The sequence below is a fragment of the Lissotriton vulgaris genome, chromosome 3_1, assembly GCF_964263255.1.
Source record: "Lissotriton vulgaris chromosome 3_1, aLisVul1.2, whole genome shotgun sequence".
In the NCBI taxonomy this organism is placed as follows: Eukaryota; Metazoa; Chordata; class Amphibia; order Caudata; family Salamandridae; genus Lissotriton; species Lissotriton vulgaris.
The window spans coordinates 1237305089-1237325782 of record NC_141689.1 but is presented as its reverse complement, the minus strand read 5'-3'; the positions used below and the strand labels follow the sequence as shown (position 1 = coordinate 1237325782).

The window sequence follows — 20694 nt, the reverse complement described above, 5'->3', positions numbered from 1 at the left end:
TACACCCAGTGCACAGGGGTTCTGGTTATGCAGTCACCACGAGAGATACTGGCCTCAAACTTGCTGAGAGGGCAGATCAACCTTAGGGACCTTTGGCATCCACTTCCTGTGTTGCCGGAGCCTTCAGAGTCCACAGGAGCTCAGGATCAGCAGACTGGTCAGTTGCATTGTGGTGCCTGCAAATGCAGGGGAGTGACTCCTTCACCCAAAGGGAGATTCTTCAGTTGCTGTTAATGCACCACAGGTCCTGCATGGAGCCTCTATGTAGCAAGGGCACAGACAAAGCTTTGGACGGAGAGGGAGACAAAGTCAGGTCCAGTCGAAGTACAGCGAAGTCCAGAGTGTCCAGCTGCTTGAAGGTCAGTGGTATCTTCTTGTAGAATCTTGCCCACATAAAATCTAAAGAGCTACAGTCAGGTAAGCCCTTTTGTACCCACAGGAGAGGGTTGGACAGATTCAGGGGACCCTCCTAGGGGAGGGTCAGGACAGAGGGGAGGTTAATTCCATGTCCTTTGTCCAGTTTCGTACCGTAGCAGGAGCCAACGGCTCCCATAACTGGTTTGAGCTGGACTATGCACAGGGACACCAAATGTGCCCTAGCTGCAGACTTTCAGGCACTCTCAGAATGCCCCCACCCAGCCACAATACACTCAATCCTGTCTGGGAGGTGGTCACACCTCCCTGTGACAGGATGCCTATTGTGCTGCCTACCTCTGCTCGAGCTTGGCTCATCAGCAGGAGGGCAGAATTGTGTCTCTGGTCGGTAGCATCCATTTTGTTCTGACCGGGTCGAGAAGACTGGCACCGGATAGAGCTTTGACCCCACGAAGCTCACTTCAGAAGGGTGGAATCATACATCCCACACCGGTTGCCATTGTGGAGGTATGATTCCAAGGTGTTTGTTACCACACACAACATGCTTTGTTTAAGCCATTTTTAAGACAGCATTTACAGCGAGGTTATAATGCACCTCTACCTATATGTCTGGTTGAGTCGCAGACAACCCAGGAGAATGGTCTCCGAAGGCTGCAGAGGGGCTCGGCTCATGCAGGGGCACCCTCTCACGTAAAACCCAGCACCCTGCCTTCAGGATTGTTAAGGCCTCCTATAGGGGTGACTTATATGTTTTAAGTGTAGTGACCTATAGATATAGTGAACCTATATCTAAAGTAAGTGGTGCAAGCATAAGCTTACACAGGTTGCAGTAGCAGACCTGTAGTTCCATTTTGCATGGCCTCTCATGGGTGGCATGATACATTCTTCCGAGAAGGCCTCTGGGGTACCTATGCCCAGGGTACATGAATGCCATATACTAGGTAATTATAAGGGTACCCCAGTATCCAATCTGGAGTGTAAAAAAGTACATGCATAACAATTTTAAAGGAGAAAGCGGATAGACTGGGGTCCTGATTAGCAGGATCCCAGTCAGACTAGTCAAAGCAATGTAACATCAAGCAAAAAGTGGGGGTAACCATAAGAAGCAGATCCTACTTTCATGCAGGTGGGGTATCCAGATATCTTGAGCTTGAGTGTTGCTTTTTCAATCAGGCTGCCCTTCGGCATAACATCCTGCCACAGAAAAAGGACAGGGTGCTTCACCCACACTTGCGCAGTCTTCCCCTTCATTCGTTGTGATTGAGTGGCAACATTTGAGAGTGTTTGACCTTCGGCCCGAAGTCTGTGTTTTTGTTCTGTCAGCCAGGTGTCTTTCCAAGCTTGCAGTTGGGAGAAGATTGTGGCATGGTGTTAGACGGGGACCCGGAGGGTCGGCCGAGAAAGGGGGAGAGGCCTCCTGGCGAGGGCCCTCTCCTTCAATCGTACGGACGGGCAACCACTCCCCCCACAGATGGACGCCACACAAAGATAGGTTCTGTACACTTTTATAGGTATTCTCAGGCAAGGTAAACTTGGCGATACAGCAAGACAAGGATACGATGATCTCGCCAATTCTAGTCTCTGGGGGAAAGGGGGTAGCGGGACAGTCTCAGTACCGGTCCGGTACAGGGGGTAGCTGGTGTATAGCTCTCAATCCTCGAGCTGGAGGGTTCGCAAGTAGGGGCCGCGGCAGCGCCAGCAGGCTTTCGAAGATGGGTCACAAGGATGGGCCGCGGCAGCGCCAGCAGGCTTTCGAAGATGGTTCGCAAGGATGGGCCGCGGCAGCGCCAGCAGGCCTTCAAAGATGGTTCACAAGGATGGGCCGCGTCAGCGCCAGCAGGCCTTCGAAGATGGTTACAGGGAGAGGATGAGCCGCGGCAGCGCCAGCAGGCTTACGAAGATGGTTACACGGAGAGGATGAGCCGCGGCAGCGCCAGCAGGCCTTCAAGGACAGTTCACAAAGAGGGGTCGCAGCGCCAGCAGGCCTCCCAGGATGAGTTTGTCTCAGTGTCTCTCGACTCCAGGATACAACTGGTTTACTGCTCTGGCGCTACCCCAGTTATAGGTCTGGCGCCCTTTGATGTCCGGACCCTCGCACTTGGAGGTCGGGGGGTCCGGGATGAGGGAGTCCAGACACCCAGCAGGGGGGTGGAGCCAGCGCCCAAGGAGGCTGGGGGCGATCGAAACCTGGCGGAGGGGAGCCATCGACACTCCTTCTTCCATTGACTCGCCAAGTGGTCTCTTTACCCCCTGGGTGGATGGGGGCGCCTCGATGTCGGGGCCTGGCTGGGCCTGAGGCTGAGGTCGACCCGTGGCCACGAGGCCTGGTCGTGGTGGGTCCAAGATGGCGGCTGGGCCAGGGCCGGTGGTTCGGGAAGGGACCCGGGCCAGCCGAGAATGTTATGGTTATGAGCCGGGGTTCCGTCGGGGAAGAGCTGGGGGTTAACCCGGCGGGTTGCAGGTGTTGTTCTTGTCCGGGGAACAGGGGTAGCAGTAGTCCGCGACCCGCCATGCGGGGAGGGGTCGGGCCTGCCACGAGGCCGGTCCAACACATGGTATTCCACACGCCAGGTAAAACCCCTTTCTATACTTCGGTCAAGGATTTGTTATTTATTCTTTCCTTTTTCCAGCAGGGCCCTGCTTTGGACACTATTAAAGTTTGTTTGTCAGCCATCTCAGCTTCCTGCAGCTGCTGAATCAACCGTGCCTATTTAAGTCACCACTTGTGACTCATTCCCTAAAAGGTTCTTTTCCCTTCTGCCCCATTTATCATGCCCAAATGGTATCAAAATGTTGTTTTATTATTTCTAATGTGTACTCCTTTTGAACTGCTCCATTCTTGTCCTTTATGGCTCATTCCATCAAGACTGCTTTTCTGGTTGTCATTACATCGGCCAGGAGGATCAGTGAGTTTCAAGCTCTGTCTGTAAACCCTCCATAATCCACATTTTTCTGGACAAGCTGGTTCTCAGAACCGGTGCCTCTTTCCTCCGGAAGGTGGTCAGCCCCCTTTCATGTTGGCCAAAGTATCACTCTGCCTGCTTTCTACTCCCTGCCTTATCCTCCTTCCAAGGAAGAGGAGAGACTCCATTGCCTAGACGCTAAAAAATATCTCTCCTTTTTCATTGATCACACCAAGCTCCATTCCTGGGACAAACAAGGGCAAAGATGTTCAAAACACACCATCTCCTTGTGGATTGTGCTTGTACCAAAATATGCTACTCACTAGTGAAGAAACAATCACCTGAAGGGCTTTGTGCCCACTCCACCAGAGCAAAGGCTGCCATTACTGCGTTAGTGTGCAGAGTCCCCGTCCTGGACATCTGTCAGGAAACCACGTGGGAGTCTCTGTACTAGTCAATGTGGAGCAAATTAACACCACCTTCTGGCATGCAGAGGTACTGCTCAATATTTTCCATGTTCAGTCTGATGCCTGGGGGATATTCTAAGGTGAGGAATCTGTGGTTAGATAGAGTCTCTACCAGATAAGGTGTTACCGAACGTAAGTAATTTGAATATAGCATATATATGATCTATAGATACACAGTAACACCTAAATTTAAAATTATAGAAATGCCACCAAAGCAGGTGTTTTTTAGCTCTTCTAGTTAATGGAAGAATTTCACAAAAAGCCTATTAAGATGTGTGTTCTAAATAGAAGTATTATGGTATAGTGGCGCTAGAGAGCCGCATCAAGAGGGGCGCTGATTAAGGGAGCTCCCACTGCCATTTAATAAATGAGCATTTAACATGCCCATTAAAGCCTACATATGACACAAATCGCAGCTGCATTGGTGTGGGAACCCTAGGTGTTCTGCAATCGGCTGAAAATGGTGCTGTGTTGTGGATGACCTCCTAGTAAGTCCTGGAGGAAGAGCACCCTGGATTGTGGGCTTGAGGCCTGCTATGATGGTGCCGGAAGCCACCTTGTGGCACAGAGATGGAGACAGACCCTGGGCATGCTCTCAGGGAAAACCAGGTCCGGCAGTGGCTGTTGGAGATGCGGCACAATTGAAATACGTGTGCTGGGACCCACTGTTGAATACTAATAGTAGTGGAGACCCCGCAGCGTAAATCGGAGCCTGCGCGCTGTGGGTCTGAGCAGGGCTGTGGCGATACATTAGTGTGTCCTCAGCCCGCTCTGGGGTTGAGGAGTGTGCCAGACGGACTTCCCACGGTGACACAGCGGGACAAGTGGGGCTCCCTGGCATGACAGCTGCTCACAAGCAGGCTACTTGCAGCGTGACATGACAATAGGAAGGACAAAACACAGGGTGTCGTGGACTCCGGCTCCAGTCACCAAGCAACTGCACTGAGTGAGCCCCTTAGATATAATCCTATAGACCTCTGAAGGGGCTCCACTGAAATACAACTTGGACTAGCTATACAGGTGTGATGAGGGCAACCTGATAAGATAACTCTTACATAGACCTGGTGTATCTCAAATTGGAGCTGTTAGTAACAACGAGAGACACTTTAGAGTAACAAAGAGAGACACTTTAGAGTAGATGAGTGCAAGAGTGGGTGCCGCTGCATCTCTTCCGGCACTGTAATGGGGAAAAAGGGTCAAACACAATTGTGGCTTCAGTTTGAAGCTAAGAAAAGCTCCAAGCCTCGAGATAAGGACTCACAGGGTGAAGCTACACTAGCCACGTGGGTAACCAAGATGGATGTGGAGGAGTTAGGCACTAGATCCCTGCTTCTGGAAATGTGCAACAGCCTGACAACCATAGATGGAAAAATCGATGCCCTCACAAGTCGTCTTGATGAAATGAAAGATATACATTAGGCAAAAAGCAGGCTGGCCTGATGCTGTGGAGCAAATGATCTCAGATGTGGAAGACCAAAGTTACCAATATTTCCTGGGCCCAAAAGAAATGGCAAGCCCAATTGAGAGTCCAAAACTCCACAACGAAGACGTATAAGTCAGAGCCTGACAGAGTAACAGTAGAATCATGGGGATCCCCGAAACAACAGCAACTGGGTAGATGGAATATTACATAGAAAATATGCTGGCTTTGCTGTTTATTTGGAGAACCTGTCGCGCATATGCATGGTGGAACGAGCTCACTGCTCACTTGCTCTACAACCAATATCTGGAGCCCTGGCAAGACCTATCATCATCAAACTGCTGTGTTATCAAGACCGAGACAGACTCCTAGAGTTAACCAGAGAAAAAGGAGACTTACAATATAATGGCAACAAGATCTCCATTTACCCAGATTTCACTATGCAAGTACAGGACGTCCAGTGGACGTTCATAAACATTGAGAAAAAAACCTAAGAGACTTAGACATAAGCTACTCCATGATGTATCCAGCGCGGATGAGATTTATATGGCATGGAAATGTCCAGGTCTTCAAAGAGCCACAGATGGCATAGGAATTCCTGAATAAACATGCCCCTAAATAGCCCAGAAGGAATAAAGCGCAGGAAATGCCCTTGCAGAGTATTATGAGTGATCTAGAGTGAATGGACGATAAGCGCTAAACAACAGGTGATATAGAGAGTAAGGTTTAACTACGATTGGTGCTACAAACTGAACAGCTATATGACTTGAACCAAAGGGTCATGCCACTTGAATACATCCCTGTGGGAACAGGGACAGTGTGGCCCGCCACACTATGGGGCACAAGATAAGAACCAAAGTAAGCGATGGTGAATCTGAGAACTTTAGACGCTCCATGGGAAAGGAGCATGGGAGGAGCACTTCAAGTTCAACGGGGACTCCATTGAACTGGAACTAGTTGCAAGACCTGTGGGGTCCATGGGGCCCTCCAATACAGAGTAACTGACAACGAGCAGCAGGGAACACTGATGACTCTAATCTCCCACCACTAGCTGGCGCTATCAGAATGGGGGTGTTAAGACAACAGTCATGTTTGTTTGATGTTGTTCTGATGAATTCTGTTCAATGAGATGTCGGGATAATCACTAGAAAGTTGAAAATCAGTGTGGGGGAGAGAGGAATGGACAACATGGTCACTGTTCCTACTGTACAATACAGAAAGCTATCAGATGTCGTACAATGTGAGGACATGCACAAATACATAGGGATCACTGTGGAATATGGCACAAGTAAATAGAGAACTTAGACTTCGACTGCCTACCTGGAATGTCAGAGGTCTAAATAATACCAAAAAAACTCACCAAGTACTCGGGTACGCTACACGTAACATGATTGACATACTATGCCTACAGGAGACACACTTGGTTGGCACTCAAGAACATAACTAAAAACTGGAGTGCGCACAGATTCTTCACAGCATACATAGCATACACCAGAGGTGTAGCAATATTCATTCCTAAGGGCCTACAATACACCCATTTACTAGACATTGCAGACCTGGAAGCTAGATATGTAATTATACAGGGATGTCTATATACACACACAGTGGCAATAATTAATTCATGTATATACAACAAGAGAGGAAGGGAAAGACGGCTACTCTCCTACCCCTTATTTAAATGACTGTTATCAACAAAAGAGCGCCATGAGGAACACCCGTGAAAAAACCTTATTTCTAAAAGAAAACAAGGTGAATAAACTACCCAAAAAGTGAATGGTCAATTAATTTATATAAAAGAAAAGGGGAAAATTAATTATTTTCTAAAAGAACCCTCACTCACCCTAGAGGTGACATGCTTCATCATTGGGTTTGTTCACAGGGGGGCTGACTATCCCCGCCTGTGTGCTACCACGCCTGCAAGTGCAGCGGAGCTGGTATGTGTGAAAGTGGTGATCAGTGCAAAAAGTGTGTGTTTAAAAGATCACAACCGTGCCTCAACAGACTTTATTAGGGGCCAGTTGTTCACATTAAAAATGGTTTAGTCGCTGGATTTTTTAATTTTTGTCCAGGGATACCAAAATGTGACTGGTCAACATGTTTCTGCTGTAAAAGCTAAAGGTCAGCTCAGCTTTCTTCGTTCCGGGCCATTGGGAGTAACCGATTAGGTTTAGAGGCGGCGAGTCTCGCAGTCTGAAATACTGACAGCGAGTGAAGATCTGCCTACCCTTTTGAGCCCATGAAGCGGTTCACATAAAGTAACACTATACAACGCCTGATGAATAACAGGAGTTGGATGGATGGGTAAACCGTGAGGTATCCTGAGGAGAGTACAAATTGTTATCTACCCTCACTTTTCATTTCCTAACGGTGTGGGCAGGCCTTAGCGTGCTTGGACCCCCGTAGGATTGTTTTGTTTTTATTTTAATTTTGGTCCTGAAGAAAGCTGAGCTGACCTTTAGCTTTTACAGCAGAAACATGTTGACAAGTCACCTTTTGGTTTCCCTGGACAAAAATTAAAAAATCCAGCGACTAAACCATTTTTAATGTGAACAACTGGCCCCTAATAAAGTCTGTTGAGGCACGGTTGTGATCTTTTAAACACACACTTTTTGCACTGATCACCACTTTCACACATACCTGCTCCGCTGCACTTGCAGGCGTGGTAGCACACAGGAGGGGATATTCAGCCCCCCTGTGAACAAATCCAATGATGAAGCATGTCACCTCTAGGATGAGTGAGGGTTCTTTTAGAAAATAATTAATAATTAATTCATATCGCCTCAACTATGAGGACCACAAATTATTTTCCTAGCTTGCTGCAAAAACACAACAAACAGTCCCTTCGGTGCTACTCTGGAGAGAAGATTAAAATGTCACACTATACCCCACATTAGACAGCACTAGGGATAGGTGGAGAGAGTTCTAAGGGGAGGAAGGCAATAGATAAAATCATGCAGGACCTAGCACTGTTGGATCTCTGGAGAATGTGCAGTACACAGGAGCAATGTTATGCATGCTACACATCAACCAACGTTGCTGGATGGATAACAGACATGAGACATTTGGCACGCACATACTCGGATCATTCCCCAGTCTTGTTTACATCACCAATACTGGACAAAAGACACACAAGAGGCAAGTGGCACCGTCATTCTACCATGTTGCTGGACACAGTGTTCAAAGAAGAGATAAGGCATGTAACTACAAACTATTTAAAAGAAAACACAGGGCAAGTAGACACTCACAGCATATTATGGAAAGCCTTCAAGGTTGTAATACTGTGGAATGTATGGCCAAAGGACATGGCATACTAAAATCGTTGAGACAAACAGCCCAGCTAGAAACTGAGCGCCAAAACGTGGAAAATACATAATGTGAGCAACGTACCCCTGAAAGCGTACACAACCTACAAACAAGAATATAGGCACAGGGCAGACAGAGAGCTGACATTCCTAAGCAAATATACAGTTTGAGATCATATGGGGAGGGGGATCAACCCGGACATACACATGCCAGACATACTAAACCACAATGAGCTATGTTTAGACAACAATGGGCAATATCCACAATAACCTCGATAGAGGCATCAAGGTACAGACTGATGCAAAAATGCAGAAATGTACAGACTACTATACCAGACTCTTTAAATCCTGAACAGTGCAAAATGTCACCAACATTGAGTAATATCCAGAGTCAACAACACTAGCCTGTGTTGAGGGTGCTGAAAAAGAGACATTGTGTGCGCCGCTCACACTGGCAGAGGTATGTGGTACAATTAAAACACTAAAGAATAACAAATCACCTGGCAGTGATGGCCTCAAGGGTGAATGCTATAAAGGATACATTGAAGAACTGGCCCTGGTGCTGCTGGCAGAGTATGAGGAGACGCAGGTGATGGGATCCCTACCACCAAGAATGAGGGAAGCGGTGGCCACTACTCTTTTGAAACTGGGCAAACCGCCCGCGAAATGTCAGTCATATTGCCCGCTATCCTTCATAAAAATTGATCATAAGTTACTAGCTAAAATTATGCAATGAGATTGCTGCCGCTAGTTCATAGACTAATCCTGTCAGACCAGGATGGTTTACGGAAGATAACATAAGAACTTTGTTATCGCTCACACACCAAATATGCCCCTAAAACCAAGCTGCAACAGTGTTCTTGAACTCAGCTTAGGACTTTGATGCTATAGAATGGCCCTTCCTCAGCACAACATTGGAATGGATGGGAGTAGGAAGAGACATAGTGAAATGTGTCAGAGTATTATATAAGTAACTGATGTCTAGGATAAAAGTAAATGGGCCCCTGTGTGAGACAATACCCATACAGCGTGGGACAAGACAGGATGTCTGCTTTTCCCAATACTATACGCCCTGGTGGTGGAGCCTCAATCCAATATCCCTCAAAAATACCATAGCAAAGGAAGTGGTAAATTCGATAGGTGCAGAATCCTTCTGTCACTTTATGCTGATGATATTTTATTGCTGGTCAGGGAATTCCATCACTAGAAATGTAATACAATTTGGGAGAGGGTCAAGGCTAACAATAGACTGGGATAAGTCTGTGATGGCCCCACTACTCGAGTCCACTATGGCAATAATTTTAGAATATCTATTGATCTAGAGAGAGGAACCAGTTAGGTATTTGGGCATACAATACCACCCAGATATAGATACCCTATATAAAGTCAAGTGCAGAGTGTATATAGAATAACTACTAATATAGACAAATGAAAAAAACTACCAATATGTAATGGGGGGAGGACTGGCATAATGAAAATGGTAACCCTCCCACAACTAATCAATCTCTTCCCGAATTTGCCACTCCAGCTGACCTGTCAGTTCTTCCACACATTAGTTGACTTTGGCTAAAAAAGCAGCTAGGGTGAAAAGGAAGACGATGCAATTGACGTATGCCTTGGGGAGGATGGGGGGTTGCTGCACCTAACTTTGAAATGTATTATCTAATAGTCCAGGTGCAGTACGCGCCCCATTGTATACAAAACATATGGCAGGCGCCACACTACAAGTTGACGAGGATTGGGGGCCGCATACTGCTAAACACTGTACTTATGAAGCCACCTGTTAGACCCACAAGAGAGATAAACACTGTGGTGTATGATATGGGCATGGGCAACATTGGTGAGGATAATGGGAGTAGAGGAAGTATATTCCCCAATGATGCCTCTTCTGAAAAATCCTGTACCCCGGGTAACTTGTGAGTCGGCTGCTAGGAAACGCCTGGCTGGGACACAGCTTCAGACCTTGGGCAACATGTATAAGGCATGGACATTTGGAACATTGAAGGACTACACTGCACTAGACATAGCTATATCATCGACTACAATGCTCAGTACAGGAAAGATAACAGGGACACCAGGCAGGACTAAACAGTGAAAAGTATTGTCCCTTTTGCTCTTCAAAGTTCTTTACTCTAGACTGAGAACTTTAATGTATGCCACAGTGATGCAGGAGATGGGAAAAACTGACAGACCTGTGTGAGGGATAAATAGACCATGGACCTGGGCCAAAACTTGAGAGATGATGTATGGGCCTACTGTTGCATACTAACACAAAGCGTGTCAGCAAATGGAAGACACTGCCTGGTGCATTCTAAATTTTTATATAGGGACTACTACAACCCAGCGAGCATGTGGAACTGAGGTCTCATAGCTGATGCACGATGTTAGAGATGTAGGGTGCCAGAAGGTTTTTTTTCTACCTAGTGTGGGAGTGCCCTGCCTTGGTTAAACTAAATGACATGTTAGGAGACACCCTGGACTTGACACTACTGCTTGTACTACTAGGGTGGGTATGGAATGTCCCCAAACACTGCAGAAAGTTTACAGCACTGGTGTTGCTTCTGGGCAAATGGCGAGTGCCACTATGTTGGGGATGGGCAGGTCACCTTACAGTGAAGATTGGGTGAAGGACATAGTGTGGTGTAACAATTGTTAGGAAGAACTAGTGCCACGGCAATCCAAGACCCAAAGAAATATGGGACCCCTTGAAACAATATCTAACGAATGTAGCTGTGGAGTCAAGCTTTCATGGTGATGTGCAGCCATCTCGGATGCAGTTCCACATAGCCATATTAATGTACCGGTGCACCTTCCCTCCTGCCCTGTTGCAATATGGATGGACAGTTTCAGGATATGATGTAAACGGGTGAATTGTGGATAAACTGCTCTGATGACTAAATATATGTCATAGATTGAATGTGACTGTGTATTGAAAGATACTTTTGCTATAACTGTATTACATGTAACCTAAAATGAAAAAAAAGTATCATGGTATATTATTGTGTGCGTGGGGGTGTGGCGGACCGGAATACCAAGCGCGGAGGCCGTATATAGTGGGCAATGTTTGATTTATTTCCGTACGTTTGCTCACAACAGGGTGATTATCAAGAGTCAATGTTCCAGAAATGAAAGGCACAGCTCCACGGGTGAAAGAAGGGTCCAGGTCCGGTAACGTTGTCAGCGGGCTCTCCGGGTCTTCTGATCTTGGGGAGGTCCTCGGAGGTACCGGGAGGAAAACAAAGAAAAGAAAGGAGCCGTTAGTCCTGCCGGACTTCTCTCGTCGAACCCCTGTTACCAGCACCGGGAAGTGTGTGGGGTGAGAAGACGAAAGTGAGGAGGGGACGGTAGGGTCGGGGTAGGGACAGACACAAGCTGGGTATCGAGAAGCAGTAGGGGTGTTGGGTGGTGGGACGTGAGGATTAGAGGGTTTATCTACAAAGTGGAGGAGTGCTTCACAATATTTACACAGTGCTACGAGTGACGACGTGAGCCTAAAGGGGTAGTTCAGCTATACAGACAGGAGTTATTTACACTGCACCTAATGTGCTATCGGAGGGGTTCCGTTTCACTCACCCGCTCCGCCGCAACTCTCCAAGTTGAGTTGCGGCCGCTCCCCAGCAACCTCCGGTGGACTCCACCAATCTTCGGACCAGTCCTCTTCCTCTTCGGTCGTCCTCTCCTTCGCCGCTCCGGTCGGGGTCTCCTGCCACAAGCTCAATCCGACGCCGGACTGTTTCCTGGTTCCGATATTTCTAGTGTCCGGATCACGTGAGGGGGAGGTACTTCCGGGGTCAGGAGGTAGTGCTTCCGTGTTTCCGCCGTTCCGGATTGGGTCCTGGAACAGAGGACAGAGGGTTGGACATTTGGTGGGTTGGGTTGCTACTATGGACGCTCTGGCCGGGTTCTCTGTCGTACGGGAAGGACTGCAATACCATGGTGTATGACGGGTATGTGAGGACGCCGTATCACATCCCCTTCCCCTAGCTGTCTTTCTAGTACGGGTTTGGGCCATGGGATAACGGGAGAGGTAATCGGCATTGCCCTGTTCAGTCCCTTTACGGTGCAATGTCCGAAATCTGTATGGTTGCAGGGCTAAGAACCACCGGAGGACCCGATCGTTATGTCCTTTATTACGGGCCATCCACTCCAGAGGGGCATGGTCCGTATAGATGACAAACTCTCTCCCTTCCAGATAATACCTTAGGCTTTCCACCGCCCATTTAATGGCCAAAGCTTCCTTCTCTACAACAGCATAGCTGGTTTCACGGGGATACAGTTTACGGCTCAGGTACAAAATGGGGTTCTCGTTCCCATGTTCGTCTGTCTGCGAAAGGACCGCCCCTAGACCCTGGTCCGAGGCGTCTGTCTGTAGGAGGAAGGTCCGTGAATAATCCGGACTGACCAATACAGGTTTGGAGGTTAATGCTGCTTTGAGTCGAGAGAAGGCTAACAGTAGAACAGGGTTGGGATTCTTTAGGAGGGTTTCTGTTTTTGTGGACTTCCTTAAGAGATCAGTGAGGGGAGCTGCAGTCTGGGAAAAATTGGGTATGAACCTACGGTAATAACCTAGTAGGCCTAAGAAAGCCCGGAGGTCCTTTCGGGACTGGGGAAATGGAATGGATTGAATGGCCTCAACCTTCTTGGCCTGTGGACGTATCACTCCCTCACCTAAGAGGTAACCCAAGTACTTCACCGATGTAGCCGCTAAAGTGGTCTTTGCAGGATTGATGGTGAACCCAAAAGAGCCCAATGACCCAACAACTTTGCTGAGGTGATCGAGGTGTTCTGCCCAACTATTGCTATAGATAACAATATCGTCGAGGTAGGCCCCGGCATACCCTGAGTGTGGTCTTAATACCCGGTTCATCGCCCTTTGGAAGGTGGCGGGTGCCCCGTGCAACCCAAAAGGTAACACCGTGAATTGAAACAAGCCGTCTGGGGTAGAAAAGGCAGTTTTCTTTCGGTCCTGTGCTCTTAGTGGGATCTGCCAGTAGCCTTTGCAGAGGTCTAACGTGGATATGTATCGGGCTTTCCCTATGCTCTCGACCATCTCATCGACCCGCGGAAGGGGATAAGTGTCGAAGGTAGATATTTTATTTACCTCTCTAAAATCTATGCAAAACCTGACGGACCCGTCAGGTTTAGGCACTAGAACTATGGGGGAATTCCATTCACTGATGGAAGGCTCAATGATCCCCATACCCAACATTAGTTCGGTTTCTTGTCGGATCACGTTCCTACGGGCTTCAGGGACCCTGTAGGGTCGTAGTCGTACAATCTTTCCGGGCTCTGTGTGTATGCTGTGTTCTGTGATTGTCGTGTGACCTGGTGAGGAGGAAAACACTCTCTGTAGGGGTTGTAAGGCCTCCCGGAGACTCTGTCTCTGTTCTCCGGTCATTTCGGGGTCGAAACATGATTCAAATAAGAGAGGGGTTGGCATATCGGTGGTGGATAGGACGGGTCGGGGTCCCTCCCATTTTTTTAGAAGGTTGATATGGTACACCTGTGTGGTGCCTCGAACAGGGTCGAGTTCCACTTCGTAGGTGACCGGGGTCACTTGGCGAAGAATCGCATAGGGTCCTTGCCACTGCCCTAACAGTTTGTGGTCGGATGATGGCCTCATCAGAAGAACTAGATCCCCATTATTAAAGGAGCGAGGCTTGGTACCCTTATCATATTGCCGTTTCTGGCTGGCTTGTGCGTTCTCCATATTCTGGCGGACAATATCACGCAGCTGTGCGAGATGGGTTTTTAGGTTTTCGACATATTCTGGCAGGGGTCGGGTTCTGTCAGGTTCGGCCTCCCATGCTTCTTGGGCCATGTCAAGAAGGGTGCGGGGTGGTCGACCGTACAGCAACTCATACGGAGAATATCCTGTGCTACTCTGAGTTTTGCAGCGAATGGCAAACAAGGCCAACGGCAGCATCTCCTCCCACCTCTTTGCCTCTAAGGCCAACATTTTCTTCAGTGTTAACTTCAGGGTGGCATTGTATCGCTCTACCAGCCCGTCTGTCTGGGGGTGGTAGGCGGAAGTGCGGATCTGTTTTATGCCTAGGTTTGAACATACTTGTTTCATTAGGGATGAAACGAACGGAGTGCCTTGATCCGTAAGGATCTCTCTGGGAAACCCTACTCGCGAGAATATGGAGATGAGGGCTTTAGCTATGGTCTGCGTTGTAGGTTGGCGTAAGGGCACTGCCTCAGGGAAACGGGTGGCGTAGTCCACCAAAACCAGGGCATATCGGCAGCCACTGCGGGAGGGAAGTAAGGGGCCTATGATGTCCATTCCCACCCGGGTGAAGGGGATGTCAATGAGGGGTAGAGGGAGTAAGGGAGCTCTGGGAGGACGATATCTACTGTTCCTCTGACATACCGGGCACTCTCTACAATATTGTCTGACCTCTTGATGTACTCCTGGCCAATAAAACTTCTCCAGGATGGACAGACTGGTTTTTTCGTCGCTGAAATGACCCCCTAGGAGATGGCTGTGGGCAAGAAAGAGTACCTTCTCTCTAAAGGGTCCGGGGATCAATAGCTGGGGTGGTTGGTTTGGGTTCCCTTTTCTATACAGTAGTCCGTTCTTTTTAAAGAAATAGGGACATACGTGAAGGGGGTCTTCCTGGTCTAAGGCCCTTCCCCAGGCCTCTTGTAGGATAGGATCTTCTTGTTGCGACGCCCGGAATTCCCTATCCGTTTGCCAGGGATGGACATCAGGAACCACCGGGTAGGCGGTGGTGTGGTTTCGCTTCTCTTTCCTCTTCTGGTTACGGGATTTCCGGGGTTTGGTCGGATCTTCAGCAAGCGGTTGTTCCCCGGAAAAGGGTGCTTCTTCCCACCAGTGGTTCAGGGAGTCTGTAGTGTCCTGTACTAATTTAGGGAGACCAGCATAGTCACTCCCTAGGATCACTTGCTCAGGAAGGTTCGGTATCAGACCCACAGTGAGTTCAGTTCCGGGATCAGCTGGGTGCCGTACTCGCACCTGGGTGGTTGGGTACTTTTTAGTGTCTCCGTGTACACACTGGATGGCGACGGTTCCTGTGGGTGATCTTGGTGGGGTCGGTAGGTCCTGGGGCCGTAGAACGCTCTGGCGACAGCCCGTGTCAGCCAAAGCCAGGAGTGGATGTCCGTCTACATACACGGGACAACGGAACGGTGGGGGCTTCTTTCCGGGTGTTGCACACACATAGTTCTGTACCAGGCCTATCTCCATGGGTTCGTCTTTCTGTGGACATACACGTGCTATATGTCCATAGCCGCCGCAGTTGTAACACTGTGGACCCGGATTGGGTGGTCTGTATATGAGCGGTGGTGGCAGCAGGGAAGGCGGCTCCGCTTTCCGTGGAGGGGGGGGTCGGTGGGGTCTGACTGTATTTATATGCGCTCGGTGGGGATGTTCGTCTCTGCCCCTGGGTGTTTCTTGGGCTCGACTGTATGCACTCGCGATCTCTACCGCGCTGTCGAGGGTGAGACGTGCATGTTGTCGTACCCATTTTTGAGTGGCCGGATGTAGGGATGCCAGGAATTGCTCCAAATACACTTTTGCTAGGATATCGTCTTTGGTGGAGGTGTCAGGACGTAACCAGCGATTGGCGAGATCTTTAATCCGGAAGGACAGAGCCCTGGGGGTTTCTTGTGGCCCTTCCTTGGCTTGGCGTAGCTTCACTCTATAGGTCTCGTCATCTATGCCTAGCCTCTCGAGGATACACTTCTTGATGTCATCATAGGGTGTGTTGCCCTGTATATTGGCTTGCTGATACGCCGCTTGGAGGTCTCCGGTCAGTAGCGGCCCCAAATATTGCCCCCATCGATCTGCTGGCCAGGAGGCGGCCTGCGCTAGTCTTTCAAAGTTCGTAAAAAAGTAGTCCGGATCGTCGCCAGGAACATACTTTTGTAAGACCACTGAGGGGAGGGAGGTTATGGGTCGTTGTTGCTGCTGGCCGAGGACGTCCGTTAATTTACCCATGGCCTGGTCGTGGGCATCCCCTTGGCCCTTGAGGACGTCATGCAGTTGCCCCCTGTCTTCCTCAGCGGTTTTCAAAAACTTCTCCATTAGCTTTCCCAACATCTCTTGGGACTCGGCCATTTTCTGTACGACGGCCTCCATGCCTCCGGATCCCACTTCTGACACCAACTGTGTGCGTGGGGGTGTGGCGGACCGGAATACCAAGCGCGGAGGCCGTATATAGTGGGCAATGTTTGATTTATTTCCGTACGTTTGCTCACAACAGGGTGATTATCAAGAGTCAATGTTCCAGAAATGAAAGGCACAGCTCCACGGGTGAAAGAAGGGTCCAGGTCCGGTAACGTTGTCAGCGGGCTCTCCGGGTCTTCTGATCTTGGGGAGGTCCTCGGAGGTACCGGGAGGAAAACAAAGAAAAGAAAGGAGCCGTTAGTCCTGCCGGACTTCTCTCGTCGAACCCCTGTTACCAGCACCGGGAAGTGTGTGGGGTAAGAAGACGAAAGTGAGGAGGGGACGGTAGGGTCGGGGTAGGGACAGACACAAGCTGGGTATCGAGAAGCAGTAGGGGTGTTGGGTGGTGGGACGTGAGGATTAGAGGGTTTATCTACAAAGTGGAGGAGTGCTTCACAATATTTACACAGTGCTACGAGTGACGACGTGAGCCTAAAGGGGTAGTTCAGCTATACAGACAGGAGTTATTTACACTGCACCTAATGTGCTATCGGAGGGGTTCCGTTTCACTCACCCGCTCCGCCGCAACTCTCCAAGTTGAGTTGCGGCCGCTCCCCAGCAACCTCCGGTGGACTCCACCAATCTTCGGACCAGTCCTCTTCCTCTTCGGTCGTCCTCTCCTTCGCCGCTCCGGTCGGGGTCTCCTGCCACAAGCTCAATCCGACGCCGGACTGTTTCCTGGTTCCGATATTTCTAGTGTCCGGATCACGTGAGGGGGAGGTACTTCCGGGGTCAGGAGGTAGTGCTTCCGTGTTTCCGCCTTTCCGGATTGGGTCCTGGAACAGAGGACAGAGGGTTGGACATTTGGTGGGTTGGGTTGCTACTATGGACGCTCTGGCCGGGTTCTCTGTCGTACGGGAAGGACTGCAATACCATGGTGTATGACGGGTATGTGAGGACGCCGTATCACATCTATCTAAAAAAGGAGTGAGTCCAAATTAGCTCACAATAATGAATTACGTTCATTAAAAGGACAGATCAAAGATGGTGCATGGCTAGGCCCTAGTAGATATGGCCACCTTCTAATGACAATCCGAGGCGGTCCGGGATTATTCTTTTGATGAATGTGACATATGACAGCTCTATAAAGGAAAACTGGCTACTTTTACCCTGCGACTCCTCAAAATGTAAGCTGTTGGTTATTTTTCTCAAACGCAGTTCTTGAAGCAATGCATGTTTCCTCAGTAGGGGCCGCCATTTTATTACAATTGAATGCACTCATGATGCATCTTGCAGAGCTGCTTCAATTTCAGACCTAGAAACAGCAACCTTTTTGTTTTACTCTTAAGCAAACAAATCCCTTTGCTCAAACTTCCATATGACTGTATTCCTTAGTGGCTTTCCTCAAAATGTACTCACTATTGAGACTCACTGGCTTTCATATGGAATACAGTCCTCCTATTAAGGTTGTCAACTGTCTATTTATCATGCAAATGAAGGGCATCTTTCTTGCAGCAGCTTAACTACTAATTTTATAGTTAAAATTGACAAACCCTCCATTAACATCTTGATCAAAAATTCAAAAAATGGACAAGGCATGGAATCGGCATCTGGAATCGACCTAAAGGATGACATTGCAATTGCTAAACATGACTCCTCTCTTCAACTATTCCTACACCGTCCTCATGTGCAAAAATCTTTCATGACTACCACCATTCCTACTTCGACGAGACGAAAGAAAGATCCTCCTTCTCCCATCACATCTATTCCCTCGTTTCCTTGAATCTTAAATATGAGTTTTAAAACCATTTATGGAACAAACTATTAGGAGAGTACAAGCTTTAGATGATAAATGGTGTTAATTGGAGATAAAAGTATCCAAAGTAGAAAAACGTGTGAATGAAATCCAAGACCCTACACAAAAATTTGACTCTATGGAACAAGATGTTTTGTCAGCTTATTAGGCAGGAACAAGGCTGGGACTATATAAACAGAAGAAACAATCTTAGAATTTATGGGTTACCAGAAGGTATTGAAGGAATTGACCGTATTGTGTTTTTCAGATCTTTCATCTAAAAGACTTAGGGGCCAGATGTAGGTAATTCCGATTTACCGACTCTTAAATACCGAATCATACCGATTCGGTATTTAAGAGTAGGTAAATAGGAAGGGGGCAGATGTAGGTAATTATTATTTTTGAATTACCGAATCGGTATGATTCGGTATTTACCGATTCGGTAAATACCGAATTGGTATTGCCCATTGATTCCTATGGGCCTTGAAGCCCATAGGAATCAATGGGAAATACTGATTCGGTATTTACCGAATCGGTAAATACCGAATCCTGCAAGGGTGCAGGGGTGTCACTTTGACACCCTCTAGCACCCCAAGTACAGGCTTGTGTGACAAGTGGCACACATACATGCCCTAAGGGCATGTCTGTGTGTCACATGGCACAGGTGTACATGCACAGATGTGCATGTACACCTGAATTCGGTATGTTACCACCCAATTGTATTGGGTGGTAAAATACCAAATTCTGAAGGCCTGTAGCACTGTAAACAGTGCTACCTACATCTGGGATGTACCGAATCGGTATAATTACCGATTCGGTATTTTACAGAATCGGTAAATTTACCGATTCGGTAAATTTACTGATTCTGTAAAATAATGGCCCCTACATCTCAAAAACCAATTACCGGTCGGTAACGGCCGAAATCGGCCGTTACCGACCGGTAATTGGCGACCTACATCTGGCCCTTAGACTGGCTGTATTTTACTTCACTAAATATACAATGAGCCCATGGACTAGGTCCGAACTCTAAGTATTCCTAAACATCTACAAATCCCAGAAGCATCATTCTCTTATTTTTAGAATATGCAGATCTTCTTAAAGTCATCTTATTAGCAAAACATAAAAAAAATACTTCTTCTCACAAGATGTTGCTAAGTCTACTGCTGATCAACGGAAGAGGTTGTGGAAATTGCAACCTTTATTAAATCCCTCAATGCATGACTATTATTTCTATGTTTATTTAATGTCACATATAATAATAAAACTACGACTTATAAAGATCCTGAAAAGCAAACCTATTTTGGGATAATTGCAGAGGAGGGGCTATGGAAGCATCAAGGTCTTTGAGAGTTGAAGTCATTATTTTTACATATTGCCTTATTCGTTTCTCTTTTCTTACAGGAAATTTTATTTAATTATCTCTGTTCTCTGTTTAAATTTAAGCCTAACACATTTTCTCCTTTTAGGTACATTGCTTGTTGCCTTATTAGTGTCCTCCTTTTTGTTGTTCTATTACCTTTCACTGGATCTCCAGGAGTGAAGATGTGTCATCTCCATATCGTGGTTCCATCCCAAAAATATGTGTTCCTACAGCAATGTTGTTGAGTTTAGGCCGTTTTCTTTTTGTTTTGTTACTTGCTTTTCCTCTTTTCCCTTCCTTCTCTCTTTTTCCTTATCCTTTTGTATCAATACTACTTCCAGTTTCTAACTATTTTAATTTCTTGTTTCTTTTACTTTCTCTTCCTTTAGTTCCTATTGAATTATATATACTTATTTTATCCTAGTCTTCTAACATTGAAACTCGTAATCTTTACTAATGTTCTGGCGACTTATTTCTATGGTACTTCGAATAGCTTTGTGGAACATCAAAGGGCTGAATTCTATTAAGAGACAAAGAATCCTAGATCACTTGTCTAAACTTAATGTTAATATTGCACGATTACAAGAATCCTCTGAAAATAGAAAGAAGCTAAGAAATGACAAAGCGATTGGGTGGGAATGCTTTCTCTTCACTTTTCTCCAAAAACACAAATTGTGTGGTTACTCTTTGTTCTCAAAAACAACATATTGTGTTCATTTACAAGAAAATGATACTGAAGGCAGATGATTAACAGATAGCTGATAACATTTCTGTTACAATAGTTAATCTATATGGACCAACTCAAACTGACAATATTTGGAAATATACAGCTTCCAAGTTAATTGAATATGCAGATGATAACTTGATTTTTTGGTGGTGATTGTAATCAAGTCAAGTTTTATTATTATCCATGCAGAATCATCTGAGACCATTCCATTCAT

At 47.4% G+C, this 20694-nt stretch overlaps 2 protein-coding genes across 2 annotated transcripts in view; both read right to left on the bottom strand.

Moving 5' to 3' along the window:
• Positions 1 to 20694, bottom strand: part of MBOAT4 (membrane bound ghrelin O-acyltransferase MBOAT4) — a 99852-nt gene that overhangs the window by 23239 nt on the left and 55919 nt on the right. The gene's annotated exons all lie outside the window — the stretch shown is intronic.
• On the bottom strand, positions 12033 to 16571 carry LOC147727715 (uncharacterized). The gene is made up of 2 exons (XM_086963167.1): positions 15072 to 16571; positions 12033 to 12302 (listed from the first exon to the last, which is right to left on the bottom strand). Exons 1-2 carry the CDS (start codon positions 16569 to 16571, stop codon positions 12033 to 12035), a joined length of 1770 nt encoding a protein of 589 aa, XP_086819293.1.